This window comes from Syngnathus typhle, linkage group LG8, assembly GCF_033458585.1.
Source record: "Syngnathus typhle isolate RoL2023-S1 ecotype Sweden linkage group LG8, RoL_Styp_1.0, whole genome shotgun sequence".
NCBI lineage: Eukaryota > Metazoa > Chordata > Actinopteri > Syngnathiformes > Syngnathidae > Syngnathus > Syngnathus typhle.
The window spans coordinates 2934582-2950166 of NC_083745.1; the positions used below are offsets into that span (position 1 = coordinate 2934582).

Sequence of the window (15585 nt, forward strand, 5' to 3'; positions counted from 1 at the left end):
TTTGCCAAATTGAACACACACACACACACATATATAGCGAGAGTGGGGAGTTTTCGCGAGAGGGAATCTTTGAAGCCCCCCCCCCCTTCTCCCTGTGAAAGAGGGGAGTGGGGGAGACCTCTCTCTGGACTGGGGTGATAAGGGAGCCCTTCATGGGGGAAACGATAACTGGGTGTGATAGCAGCCCAAAGTCTGCGCCGCCGCCGTTCGGTTGCGTTTTGCCAGCCGGCCGGCCCCGCGCTCGCTCACTATTGAACGGTGCGCTCAACCGTGCACAAACACACACACACACACACACTCCTCGCCCTAGTACATATCTGGCCTCGCTTGATATGCTGCGTAAGGGAAGACGGGGGTGAGTTAAAGGGAAGCAAGAGGGATGAAGGAAGGAATGAAGGGGTGGGGGGGGCGGTCGGGCGGGCGTCGACACACTTCACAAATCTACGCGTACACAACCACGCGTACACAAATTGCGGTCCCCGCCTTTTTCTGGGCGGGGGGCAGACAGTTTGTAAGATCTGACTATGGGGTAAAGGTAAAAAAGGAAAAAGAAAAGAGAGCGGCCCTCCTTGCTTGTGAAATTGGGGGAAAGTGTTTGTGGCGCTTAACCATCACGCAGTTGGAAGGAATATGTGTAAAATGTTGATCTTAACAAAAAAATTGACGACGGGAAATGCGGACTAAGGCCTCCGGTGACTAGTGAAAATTTGAGAGTGCTTGTCACCCCTTCTAAAAAGATTAGTAACTGTACCTGAATTACCTATAGGTGCCACAAGATGGCAGCGTGTTTGGGACTAAGCGCAAAAATAGCACTTGGTTGACCTTCATAACGGAGAATAAGTTCCCAGCAGTTATGGGAATTCATGAAGAACTCCATCTCCCAGTTCGGATATTTCTAACCTCTTAATCATCTGCTCATCTAAAATGGTTGCCGTTTGTGACGTCACCTGTTGCTACACTTTAGCAGCTAACTGGTATTCAAGCCTTCCTGTTGACTTGAAGGCAGGCGTCCTTAATGAGATGTCCACCCACCTCTTTAGAAAGACAATGGAGGCCATTAGTAGTGCGGGACAATACACGTGTGGCGCTAAAACACGCAAATATTTCCAGCGTATGACAATAGGCCTCATCCATATTCGGCAGGTGTAGGCTTAGCGGCGTACTAATGCCGCTGCTAATGTGTGAAGGACAGCGCTCCCAGCGGTGCAAGAATAACAAGTTCATTAGTGCACAGGAGGCGCCATCACAGGAATTCAAATTCCACCCCCACCCCCCCCACCTCGACTTGCCCCCGCTTACTGATTGGCCGGCGGCCGACGCTCATTAGAGCCCCGCCGTAATTAAGAGTTGTTAGAAAGTGAATTCTCCAACCGGCGATTAGGAAATTAAACTATTTACTGATTACATATTAATAGAAGACAACAATGGCGCTTGCCATAAGCTTGGAAGGCAACCAAGGAATAAATCTGTGTACTTAATTACCACAAACAATGGGCGCATGGAAATGGGAGTTTGACGCGCGCACACTCCCCCGCTGTAATGTGTGTGATATCAGAAGACACTTGACAATTCTTGTTCAATTATCTCTATTATTTAATGTGCTGTGAACTGCCGCTGAGTAAATAAATTAACCACCCCAATTACTTTGGAGGCATCTGGGGAGGCCCGACGCCTAATAGAAAATGCCGCCCAACGCTGCGTTGTGCCTCAAGCGGGGGGGGTAGAAGGAGGGAGGGGGGAGTTGTACGTGTGTGTAGAGGCCGTGTGGGGATGGCAGCGGTGTAACAGTATGACAAAAAATCTGCATTTAGTGGTTGCTTTTAAGATATCATGGAGGATAAGGTTAAAAAAATACCTGCTACAATATAGGGGGCCACTGTGTAATGATACAAAAAAATAAAAAGACTAAGATCGCTTGAAAAGAAAATTCTTAACTAAGAAAAAAATCCTTATCATGCCTGATTTCCATTCTAGTAGATTTATATCGTTGGATTTTTAAACCAAAAACTTTTTAGGTTGAGGACATTGTAAACTGAGTGCCTATTATGAATGCGGTTTTAGTCATGCTAACAAGTAGCCGCCTAGCAATTTTAGCTCGCCAAAAAAAGTGTGTATCATGGCGGAGATGTTTGCATTGTTTAAAATGTGCGGTGGAAATTTAAGGCACACAAATATTGAGCAGACTTCCCCCCCCCCCCCCTTGACAGTCCAATCAACAATGTGTAGGCGGTTGGGCTGCACGTGCAAAGTACGGCAAGCTCTTCGTGCCGGATCCATTTTGCTCTCGTCTGCTGGCAGACACAAAAGCAGATTAAAGAAAGGAGGAAAAAAAAAATATGGCATCAATCTTATCAGCTGCTGAGTGCGATTTTTTTAAGCATATGTTAATCTCCTCTCCTCGTCGCCGCTTGTTTATCTCTTATCAAACATGGCGCTAGGCGACGGCCAGCTTTGTGGCCGCGCTATAAGTGCTATTATTGGGATAATTGCGGCCATTGTGGCAGGTGATACGGCCGTTTTCAAAACAGGACTTGTGGGTAAATAGGAGACATCCTCAAAAAGGGGATTTTGAGAGCAAAAGGCTACATGACACATTTGAATGCTTCTTCATCCTCGCAGCTTAACCTTCAGTACGCCCACAAAAGCACGGCGGAGGAATAATAACCAGGTCACAAGCGCACATGAATGACTAAAACCGCCGTATTCATGTAAATGTAAAGTTTTTACTCGCATTGTTTGCGTAGAGTATATAGCGAGTGATGGCAAAAGGCAGCATTCATTTATAGTTTTTTTTTGTATTTGTGTAGCGTTTATCTTAATCCCACTCATTTTTATGACTCACTAAAACCGAGACATTCGCCTAACTTCATTTTATCAAAGATTAATGCCGAGGTATTAATATTAGTTAAATATGTCGACACAGGAGTGCACTCCAAGTTACTTGTGTAGCATTTAGCTTGATCCCGCCCGTGATATATTACGTGATGTGTTACCAGAAGATTAGCAGAGATTATCCCTCACATGGATATCGAACGACTGTTTATATTTCTGATGACTCAAACTTGCTCGTCGACCTAATCCGCCACCAGCGTTGAGTCACACTCAAGATTTACGCCGAGTGATGAGCACGTTTCCTCACGTGCATGTTTCAACGATTGATAAATTAAAAAAAAAAAAACATCTGTAAGTATATTAGCGTGGTCAGCTTCTTTTCTGCTGATGAAGCTTAGCCGTAATCATTGTAACTTTGGGCAGATTACCGACGCGGCCGCCTTGTAAGCGCAGGCGGACTCGTCTTGACCTCCTCGGCGCAGGGCTTAAAGACACAAGAATGGCATTTTAGCAACTTTAATGGGATAACCGCACTAATCTTCCACCGGCCGCACGAGGAAAAGTGCGATGGCTATAATACTCTGGTCGCTTGGCGATCGTTGTTGTGGCTTTTTAATCAAGACCGCCTCTTTTGTCACCGTTTCCTGGTTTTACTGCAACTTCAAAATTCAGTCTCTTCGAGGCAGTATCCTATAGCCACCTGAAATTTGGTAGACAAGTCTCAAGAAAACTATTTTAGGGCCTTTTCTGGGACAAACACATCCTGTTGGAACATTTTGACAAGTAAGCCACAAAAGTCAACCGGTATCTCAAAATGTGGTCGACGTGTCTTTTGAGTAAGCCCGCAAAATATTCTCAAAACGTGATTGAAAAGAAACCATGACTGAAAAGACCCAGGGTATCTGCCCTATGAAGTAGCCATTTTAGGTTAGCATTAGCCATTTCCAGGAATCCTTCAAAGACAAACTCTTCCTCGATTCCAATTGCTACACAATTCAAATTTTCTCTGCCCTACTGTTGGGCAATGCTCCAATTGCGAATTCCATTTTTTTTGCCATGACACTTTTAATCTGGCGCACCCCCTGCAGTATGGGAATCCTTGGCATAGAGGATTGGAGAAGAAAAGACCGCTCAGGATCAGTGCCTTAAAAACCCATTGCCTTTTGCTTGCCTTTGAGGCCGCAAAACAAAGCCTTTTTTTTTTTTTTTGCTTTGTTTTGTGAGGAAAATGCGTGTGTGTGTGTGTGTGCGTGACTCCGAGGTTCAGCCGGGTCAGAACACAGATTAACCCCCCTACCCCAACACCCCCCTCCCTTTTGCCTTCACTCCCGCTCATTCCGTTAATCCCGGCGGCCATTTGAATGTTTGAGCGGCCCAACAATTTAATTAAGAGTCTGCCCAGGCAAACGCAGCGGTCCACCCCAATGCAGTGACACCACCCTCCCAGATGTGCGCTACACCTGCCCTCCCCCTCAACATACCCCTACCCCCCCATTCTTGTGTTCCCCAGCTCCATGTCAACCTTTCATACATTCTTTAACAGTGGGGATGAAAGGGGGATTTTTAGGAAGATTAGGGAACGGGATCCTCTAGGCATTGTCTGACAATCCTCAGATAAAACGAGCCGGGTGGACAAAGTCAACGGGGGTGAGGGGGGGTTGCAAAGAGAGGGGCGCGCGAGGAGGTTGGGTCGGGGGGGCGGTTAGCGGGGCTGTGCGGAGCCACTTGCCTAGGGACGTGTAAGTTACATTTTGTTGCGCTGGCTTTGTTTTCTCGCCGCTTTCTTCAATCGCTTTCCGTTGCGCGGCCTTGGCGTGCCAGCAAAAAGGGACGATTAACATTTTCAGTGGGTGTGCGGTGATGAGGGGGGAGGGGGTGGCTAGCCTTGGAGAGAGAATTGAGAGGTGGACAATGGCCGCTTATGATAATCTGCTCTTTATTGGAGCATCCCGCCAATGCTTTCATCAGCCGCCTGTGTGCCCCCGGACCTCTTGCAACACACGCATGCGCACAAGCTGAACATCCAAGTTCTACACTTGCCCATCTTGTTCTCAAGCTCTCACTGATACCAGCTTGCCTGGTAAACCACATTTGTGTTAGTTGCACTTTTTTTTTTAGTATAGTACATTTATGTAGTTTTAGAGTGTACCTGATCTATTTAAAAAAAAAAAACACCTATTTGATTAAGAATGAAATTTAAACCTTGCCTTCTATTTAATTATTATTTTGAAGGAAAAAATTATATGCATGCATCCAAAATAGAAACATTTTATTTTTTAATTTTACATTATTTTATTACATACATACAAATAAGGTAGTTTGTTTTGTTACTTTGTTGCATATTGAGATATTTAGTTTTATTTGCTCCATATGTACGACCATATGAGTTGCATTGTAAAAAAAAAAAAAAAAAGATTTCAAACTTATTTTATTTAGATACTATAGTATGTCACATACAACAAAAGTATTTTTTTTCAGCCAATCAAATCGCAGACATTTTATTCTCAATGTCTCTACAAATGTATAAATACTAATTATAAATACGCGTATTCCTTTATTTTGGTGAAATTGCTAATCAGACAATATTTTTATTCATGTTTTGTTTATTCATATTCAAACAACTACATTAGTATTGTTTAATTTTATTTCAATATGTTTTCCCATTTAAAGCGAAGCTATTCTGAACCACTTGTTTGCTTTAGAATGTGTTAGAAACTTTTATGGGGCCCTCTATAAAATAGTTGGACAATTACTTTAGTCCAATGCATGACTTTAAAAATCGAGACTTTTTAAAATGTGTTGGTTAATTTGGTTGTTTTTTTTGCATTGATTAGATGGATTAAGGAATGCAGTCTTGCCATTGAAAGACCTGCAGGCTCAATTTTGTACCAAAGCAAAAAAAAAATACAGTGAAAAAAAATAACATCTTGATTAGATTGAGTTGATTTTGAATAATTTTTTTTTTCTTGCCGTTTTTTTGTTTATTTCTACAGTAAAATGTGTGTGACGCTTCGCAACGTGTCCCAGAATTCGCGGGCTGCTCGCTCAATTAACGGTGTCTTTCTCATGCTAACGGTGGCGGTGACGTCGGACAATGCAGGTTAATGACGGGGGTTTGGCTCTGGTAATTACGCCATTCACTTGCTAACACAGCTGCTGGCCAGTCCCCCCCCCCCCCACACACACACACACGCACACATTGCAATAGCCCCAAGACCCCCGTACACACTCCTCCCCATTTCCCCATTGTAATGAGCACTCCGGGCTACAAATACCAACAGCTGTGTTTCCCAATACATTTCCATTTAAATATCTATTTCAACGTGCGTGTGCTTGTGTGTGTGTGTGCGTTGAGCCCCATGCGGTGAAACTAGCATTATTAAGCCACTGAAACGCTAAAACCTTAAAGTTGATTATATCATTTAAAGTAAAGAATTGACAAGTTTAATGATGGGCGGATTGTCGACGTCTCCGCCCTAGTGAAGTTTCATTACATTTGCATTAACACAACTCAAATGATTTAAATGACATTAATTGAAAAATAAAATTAAGCAATTTTTTTACTCCTGACATTCGAAAACAGATTCATGTACCCGGGATGGGCGAGTACCAAAACCAGGTCCCACTAAGTAGACTGTGAAGTACTTTTGCCTTTGCTTATTCCCCAACACAGGACGTCAAAGGAGGATGACTAATGTTGTTAGCCCAGCGTTGCAGATTAATTCATTAAGCATTTCGTCATCGTTCCAACTCTCCCCCCGTCGCATGTCACCAGGCGTGTAATATGACACCCTTCAAATTTGTCCTAACATCTACCCCAGGGGGGGGTCAAGCTTGCACCACACACACACACACACACTCGCATGGTGGCTAATGGAGCAGGCGGAGCTACTTATGCTAAAAAGATTGTAGCTGTCCGTCAGCGAGCGGGCGTCCTGCTCAGGGTGTTATCACCACGACATACTCAATGACTCCCTTATTCCCAAAATCAGTTTGACACCTTTTTAAGGGTTCTGTTATTTATTGACATCAAATTTCGTGCTAATTGGTGAAACCGGTGTTAACAGCTTTTTTTTTTTTTTTTTCCTCCTCGCTTTCCAGGGGGCACTTACACACAGAAGGTGCCCCGCCTCTTGTGGCTCTGATAGCACCTCCAAATTGACTCAGTCCCCCTCATGTCAACACATCAACACAGACAAAAAAAAAAAAAGGCTTAATAAAATCCACACGTGCTGCCCCTGTCCGAAACACGACACTCCGGACCCGCCACGTTTAACCCGCCGCTAAAACGTTTGCGCTAAGCCTCTGCCAATTAACGCCGCAGCCCGGCCAGCTAAAGTTGACAGTAGCGTAAGTCAACTCTCCGTCAACCTAAACAGCCCACTCCCCCCCGTTCTAAGCTTCCCCCCGGCGAGCTTCACACCTCACCGTGTGTGTGTAAATACACACACTCAGGGGAGCTAAAGTACCTGGCTTAGCTTTGCTTAGCAGGCTGAGTTGCCGCTTATCAACAGGCGTCCCGTAACACCAGCATTAAGCCGGGGGTTGCAGGCAGGGATGTTTAAACGTGTTTTTAGGGCTAAACCCCATCTGATACTTTGCGCTGGGGGAAAACCCACGGAGATTTGCAAAGAAATAGTTCAGGAGTCGTGTTATCTCCTGAAATCTGTTCACGCTAAACTCAAAAGACCAACGCCATTGAAGGGCTAATAGAAATGAGCATAGATGTTATGATAATAATTAGGTGGTACTGCCACACCCACAACAAGCAGTCGCTTAAAAAATGGCAATATAGTGGAGTTTCAGCGCACACCAAGTAAATCCCACGGTTAATGGCTGACCGTGTGAGAGGGATGGTGTTGGGTGAGGGGGGGGGGATTACTGCACTGTTTTGCATCAGTTGCCTTCTGCTGGGTGGGCCCCTGCTTGACAAAAAAAAAAAGAGGGAAAGAAGAGAGGAAAAGCATTTAAAGCTGCGCATTGAGGAGGACAGGAGGGCTCTTAATGCCTTCAAAGCTCAGGAGAGATCTGCCATTCAGCAATTCAGCTGTTGATGTTTTCTGGTCCGCAACAATCGAGGAGGCTCCGGCGAATGACGCCATTGCTCTCCCTCCCCTTCTTGATTTTTTTTTTTTTCTTCTTGTGTGTGTGTGTCTTTGTGCTTTAAAACGATGTGTGTGTGTTTTATATTATGGGCCTGAAAAAGAAAAAGCGTTGACGATCGGCCTGGGGAAAAAAAATAAAAACGTTGACGTTAGGAGAGAGGCTGAGGATGAGGAGGGCCAGATGACGGAGCTATTCATTGGCTGATAAGAGCTGATGGAGGGGTTAATAAGCTACACCGCCAGGTCATCGCCGCCTTTTTTGACGCGGTAGAGGAGCAGAATGGAGGACGGCTGAGATGTGTGTGCGTGAGTGTGCGCGTCTGTGTGTCTGTCAAGTATCCCCCGTATTTGAAAGAGCGTTAGTGTCCCTCAAAGTTGTCTTTCCGACCTCACTTATGTTGTAACAGTACAACGAAGTTAAGTGGCATTTTAAACGGCCTTGAATTTTTTCTCAGATCAATTCATATAACAAATATTTTCATTATTTACTTAGATATTGTTTTATATATATATTTTTTTTATGTGACTTCAAAAAGTCGTTTGAAGCAAATTGTCGGGATTTTGCTGACAATAGGATTTCCCAAAAGTAATAATCATCTTCTAATACTCCAGGGTCCTATCGAAAGGCCTTTGGGGGTCGGCGTCATCTCGACACGCTCCCTCTCAGGTGGATGTTATTCCCGGCGAGCTTTCCCGCTGTTGTCTCGTGTTTGTTTGAGGAATCTCTCTTGTCGTGTCATTGAATCCAAATAGAAAGCATCCCCCAAAGGGCCGACGGAGCGAGCTGATGAATGGCGAGGGCTGGCGTGTGGAGGGGGCTCCCCTAGCGTGGGGCCTCCTCCATACCTGCCCTTGTCCCGAAGCTAATAACCCAGGCTCCCTATATCAGCCACTCACCTTCCTAATAAAAGCTGGCCCCCCCATGTAGCGGCAGATCACGTCGTTAATAGGATGATACCTTTTGTGTTGAGATTATGAGCGAGGATAGCCTCTCCTCGCTTCTCTACACACCGAGCCACGGGCATCCTGCGGGGGGCTCCCCGTCGAGCCGAGGCGGCCGTAAACGAGGCCTTTGTTCCCGGGGCTTGTACGCTAACGGGCCGGCTAATGAAATAGCTTTTTTTTTGTTGCGCGCGGGGTGTCGGCAGGTGAGCGAGGCCTTCTCGGTGATATTAATTACCAGAAACGCGGCACAGCTCTCCATCTGCCTAAAGTGGAAGTGCGTGTTGATAATGGCGCCAGTGACAATAATAATGAGACAGGTAATTGAAGAGGGTAAAAAAAAACACCCCTAAGCGAAGTGGGGGCAGGTTGTAAATCATCTGATTGATGCTAACGTTTATGCTAACAAGCCTGTTGAATGAGCTTTTATGTTTTTTCTTGTATTCTCTGCGTACCTAATGGTTACAGTACCTAAAGACGGTCCGAATTTATGCTTGTACTGTAGATTATTTTAATCGGACACTTTGACAAGTGTTGGGAATTAAAGTTCCTGTCAAATGGAAATTACTGTCGAGTAAAACTTCTTTTGTTTTGGTCGTTTGTTAGCGTGTTGATGAATGTGGTATTTTTCAGAGTTTCGAATTCCGCCCTGTGACATCATCCAATGACATCATTGTGCCGCCTCAGACCGTCTTGTTTCTTTGTTGCCGAGATGTTTATCGTGATCACATTTGCGGAGCCTTTTTCTTTGTGTAGCCTTCACCAAGCAGCTAGCTCCTAAGCTAACCGGCTAGGAAACCTTGTAACCGAGGGCACTTGTTCCTGTCACCAAATCCACTCGCCAAACAACAGAGACAATCAGATAGGCGGTGTGTTGCCTTGCGTGTATCGCTTGTATCTTGTATGTGTATTTGACTGCGTTTGATGGTATCTGTGTGTGCTTCTTGTCATCATCGCCACCATAATGCTCCATGTCTGAGTGCTAACAATAAATTAAATGAATGATGAGGTGCATCAGTAATAAAGCTAATATCATCAATCACATAACTAAGTCACAATTTTGGGTTTCGTCTGAGGTCTCCGACATCCTCGCTTCCACCCTCAAATAAATAGCTGCTTCTGCTTGCCAGGCGTTTTGTACGTGGGGGGGGTATTTTTTTAATCCCCTGCGGTGGTCGGCTCGCAGGGCGCCACAATGTCACAGGAGCTTAATATTCGCCGTGATTATTTGCTTGTTTTATTGGAGTCGCGGGTGGCACACTGACCCGCCTTTATTTCGCCGCCGGCGTCCGTTTGAAAGTTGACTACAGTAATCCACCACGCTAAATCCCGACGCGTCGCTTTCATCGCCTGCCGCCCGTAATGGAATGACGACATCGCATCGGAGCCTATCCACACACACACACACACACACACACACGCCTTTCGTGTCTTCATTATTTGTGACAAAATGAAAATAAATAAAAACAGATAAACAAAATATAATCAGCAATGTAATACGGACTGCACTTTCTAACACGTGTGTTTTTCTTTGTTTGCGTGTGTATGCAGGCAACAACAAGGAGGAGGAGGAGGCCATGATGCAGGAGTGGTTCATGTTGGTCAACAAGAAGAACGCCCTCATCAGGAGACAGAACCAACTCTCTCTGCTGTACGTTCACGTCGCGTACTTAACTCTCCCATTGATTGACATGAAATCAATAGAAACGTTATACGCGTCTATTGCTGGTGTCTGCCTATACGTGCAAGTGTACGTGTGTGCGCTCAGCTGGTACACACACATTTGCGAGGATGAGGAAGCGTGCGAGCGGCGAGATTGAAGTATTCCTAATCACATTATATCACGACCAAAGAGGGGAGGGAGGGGGGGGGGGGGCAGAGGGCCGTTTAAAGTGGCCAATTGACAGAAGGGCTTATTATGAGGCCTTTGTGGTCCCTCTTTGTGCGGGAAAGACGAGCGTCAAGGACAAATTCTATTAGGGCTCATTTTTTAATATGGCTGAAAGAGGAAAGAATTGAATTTGTGACACACACACACACACACCTGCCGTGATGTCATTTCACACACAGACAAACTGAACGGTGTCTGTCCGTGTGTGCGGCACTAGATTAAAAGTGTGAGAAGGTTCCGGCGAGTGTGGCAATCGATGTTTATTTATGTGGGTGTCCTGCCGTAATGATTTAGTCATTAACATATTGATGAACTTTGCTCCTCCCTCCCGCCTGCAGGGAGAAGGAGCACGACCTGGAGAGACGCTTCGAACTGCTCAACAGAGAGCTCAGAGCCATGCTGGCCATCGAAGGTAACACACACACATTCACACACGGGTGCAGAACTTGGTTGGCCACTCAGGTGCCACTCAGAATGCACACCGACGCCAAGACGGTTCAGCATGTATCTAGTCAAACAATATTGATGTGTGGTAGTGTGCGTGTTCATCAGTCTTAATTTAGTGAGTTAATTGTTCGACTGATTGACTTTATTTTTGTGGAGGCTAAACGGATTAGTGCCGTTTCCATTCATTGCAATGGGGAAAGATGCTTTGCTAATGGAACAAGTCACTGCTTCTTAGCAGCAACACAGCCAAACAAAAATACTCACGTTCCATCAGTAGCGCTTTTATTCCGTCTTGAAATGCGTACTTGGCTTTTGTGCGTTTGATGAGCTTGATGTTAATTGTGCGGATGAGGATTAGACTCCGGGTCCTGCCAGGGATTTGGCTTGCTGATACTTGATCAATGCTATCTGTTTCCTCCGCCGCCGAGGCCCGACTAGCCGATGCCTGATTGCAGAGCCGCGCTGTACTTTTTATCATCCAAAGCGCGTTAAGCATCCCGCCGCCATTGTGTCGTATCAAAGTTGTCGGCGAGCGAGTGGAGGTGAGAGGGTCCGGGGGAAAGTTTAATCCCCTTCGAATGCGTCCTCTTTGGCAAAATGAACCTTTGGCCAATCAATGCTAATTGATTTTGCGATTCGACATTGACCACACCACCCCGCCATAAGACCGGCACTCCCCTCGACAGCCTCCGCGCGACCATTGTCATTTCACTGATAAGCTACCTGCGCCATCATAAATCAATTGTAATTAGCACGAGAGCAAGGGGGGGGAGGGGCCGACAGGGGATGGCGGTAGACATGCATAGTCGAGCAGGAGCGAGAGAGCACGCCACACTGGCTTCCGTTTTAGTTATTTATCGGTATCGAGCCGCTTTGTCGACGGCGTCACTCAAATGTGTGTGCGCGCGCGCGTGTGTGTGTGCGTCAGTGACTCTTATTTGGTGCTTGGTCGGGCCCATTGAGCGACGGCCAAGCGTGAGAGTGATTGTCGATTTCGGAGGCCAGGCCATCACACACACACGTGCGCACACACAGTGAGAGACACACAGGCTCTCAGAACTGAGATACACCTGGACACTACACACACACACCTTTCTAAGATAAACTAACAATGATACACACAAACCGTATTCCAGCAAGAAAAACTGCGGAGAGTGGAGGCCTTTATGTCCACATATTTTTGTTGCGTTTATTATACCATTCAGGGATCGACTCTACTTCAATGTGCTGCTGTTTTGGTTAGCAACAGCGCAAACGTTCACCATTTTTTAGCCTTGTCTAGTAGCCTTCGCGAGCTGAGACGAGTCCACTTGCGAGCTGTCATTTTTCTTTTTGTAATGAAGAACGTCGGCATCTATTTGAGGGCGGTGCAAATCGGGGCATGCCGTCTGTTTGAGCCGGGGGCAATTATTTGAGGAAATACGGTAAACAGCAGGCGAACGCTCATGTAGTGAGCCGAATGACATATTTGGGGGAGGCGTGCAGATCCGCCTTTCGTTGTTGTTGATAACTGTGTGTGCGTGTGTTGGTGCGATGCCAGACGGGGAAATGCCATCTGTATGCCACGCTCTCATCTCACCGCCGCAAAATTGATCCACTATGGCCTCTTTATCAGCTTACACATTCGCACCTATGAGTGTGCACGTGTGTGTCTCACCGATGCGTGTGTGCGTGTATTTTGTAAAGCGGGCGCCCTCTCAGCATCTAAAAGGGATTTATGCATAGTCGGGTCCTGGAGTTTTTCCTGTTACGCTTTGATATGATAAGCTTTTTTTTATATATATGTTTAAAATCAATATGTAATCCTATGCAGGAGCTTATCCCCGTGTACGCGCAACACACGCACACGTACACACACTCGGTTGGTAAATCTATTTGGGCTTTTGTAAGGCACAGGGGCGGCGCCTTGGCCTCCATTGATTAGCTTCACTGTGCAATGTGATCACATCGGCGACTTTTCATGAGGTCGCCAACTCGTTCGCGACGGATGTTGCCTCGTTTTTATTTTGTGCGGGAAGAGTTTACGCGAGCTAATGTTTAGCCAATGACAACTGGCATATGTTGCTTATATTGGTTGAAATGATTTACCGAATATAGTAGCAATGTGATTTTTTTAAATCAACTATTTAAATTCACAAATTACCCCCCACCCCCCAACACTCCTTTTTCTCAACTTTACCGTGTCTGTCCTGGAAACGACTGGTCGCTTGTGATTGGCTAAAACAACTTTCAACTTTTGCGTCTAATTTTTTTTTTCCGCAATTACTTTTCACTTTGACTTGAGCCAGCGTCTGCGAGGCGAATGAATGGCAAAACACCAAAGGAAGAAAAAAAAAAAAGGTATTGCTTGTTATGAAGCAAAGATCAACGTCTCCTTACTTGTTTGGAGCGCTCCTCTCTCTGCTGAATGCATTTGGAAGGGCTTGGCGGTGGGAGGGGCATCCATCCAAGCCTGGGGGCGGGGGGGGGGGGATAATGGAGATTGGACCAGCGCATTCTTGTGTGCCTTGTGCCGACTCTCATGGTTACCAGCGGTGTGCGCGGCCAGACTTAATCTGAATATGCAGCCACCGTGCCAGCAGTGTGCAAGGTTTTCCCCTACGTGGAACCTCTCTGTGAGGGAGGGGGGGTGGGGGCAGAGCGTCTGCGGGGTGTTGTGTTGGTTGACGGGTGTCTGCTTACCCAGCCTGCCCAGCTCTGCTCACGTCTCTCATCTCCTCTCTTTATTGTTTACCTTCCTAATGAGGGGGGCGGGAACGGGTGATGTGTGATTGACAGCACCATGCCCCCCCCCCCCCCTCCACCTCAGCCCAACATCTCCCTCCCCAACACACACTAAGCCATACACACTGGCTTTTGGGCTGAGAGGAGTTGTGAAGATGATTTTTTCTCTCTGGGCTTGAGAAAGGTTTTTTTTTTTTTTAACTTCCTGTCTTGGTACAAGTTTTTGCTGAACAATATGAGAGATTCCTTAACCAGCTTTTCCTTTTTCTAAACAATTTAGTTTTGTGGAAAACAAATATAATAATAATAATAATAATAATAATAAAATGTCCATTCGTGACACTGGGTGACTTCCGAGGTTTACCATAAGATGACCACTCGCTGTGGAATTTACATTTCTCCCTAGAGAGTAAATTTGTTTTGGGGAGGCAGGCAAGAGGGAAAAAAGAGATTGTGGGAGGACAAATATTGGAACTGTGTTCGTTTTGCTCTGTGCTCCACTTCAAAGAGATGATGAGGACCAGTCAGGAGACAACTAAGACTTCTCTGGACGTGCACGTATCTAGTTTACATAGCCAGTTTATTTTAGATCATGGATTCATTTATTGATAAATCAATATGTCATCAGAAATGATTGGAGGGGAGATGTTCAGGTTCAAGTTGCCTGCAAATGGGAATTTTCGTGAGCCAATCAAATGTTTTAATTAGCGCCTCTAATGGTGAGAATGGCAAGGCGGGGCGTCGGGGCTTTTCTGTGTAGCGCCCGGGGCGGATGTGAGCCCCTGTGGGCGACCCCCCCCCACCCCCCTCCTGGGACAGGCAGATGGGGATTTGGGTGGGGGTCCGACCTGAACCCCCGTGGGGGCCCTTTCCTGTTTCAGAGGCGTGCCCCCACCTTTTTGTTTGGTTGTTTACAAAAGTGCCTCATCATCAACATGCCGTTAGCGACGATTAAATAATTTTCATCCGGGGTTGGATTGTAAGTATTGGACAAAACATTTCTTTAAAAAATCATTGAAATATTCAAACATTACTTATTATACAAAATAGCGAATGGTATTTTATTCATTTTTTTGACATTCGAACATTTAAGCCTCCTAGTTTCCCCTTTGGTCACAGTCAAATCTGAATGAATCCACTTTTCATGATGTCAGATGTTTTCGAGCCACTTCCAAATGTGACATTTAGCTAGCTAGCTCTTCTTGACACTTTGCCGTCGTTGTCGCTGCTTTTGGTGCTCTCAGACTGGCAGAAGACGGAAGCCCAGAAACGTCGTGAGCAGCTGCTGCTGGACGAGCTGGTCCTTCTGGTCAACAAACGGGACGCGCTGGTCCGGGACCTGGACGCCCAGGAAAAGGAGTAAGTCGCAGGCACACTAGTACACCTGCTCATGTAAAACACAACGTCATCATCAAGCTTTGCCGAAACGATGACTCTGTTACACGAAAAACCGATTGGGAGTACCTAGAACCCAATGGGGGCCCCTTCCTAGAGACCACTCTCGAGGAGCCCCTCCTCACCTCGCTAGTGATGACATGTTACATGTACATTTTTTTTAAACCACAAAGGAGTAGGTCCCAAAAAAAGCGAGTAGAGTAGATGCCGGCGGTGGAAACGGGGCTTAATTAGTCACATGAAGAAAAT

General features: G+C 45.9%; 1 protein-coding gene across 3 annotated transcripts in view; it reads left to right on the top strand.

Annotated features, from left to right (window-relative positions):
• The window catches only part of ehbp1 (EH domain binding protein 1), a 63153-nt gene that overhangs the window by 46731 nt on the left and 837 nt on the right, over window positions 1-15585 (top strand). For all 3 annotated transcript variants that reach the window (XM_061285146.1, XM_061285147.1, XM_061285148.1), the window contains 3 exons: window positions 10431-10530; window positions 11109-11182; window positions 15186-15300. In XM_061285146.1, coding sequence (XP_061141130.1) covers window positions 10431-10530; window positions 11109-11182; window positions 15186-15300 — 289 coding nt within the window. The remainder of the gene's footprint in view (window positions 1-10430; window positions 10531-11108; window positions 11183-15185; window positions 15301-15585) is intronic.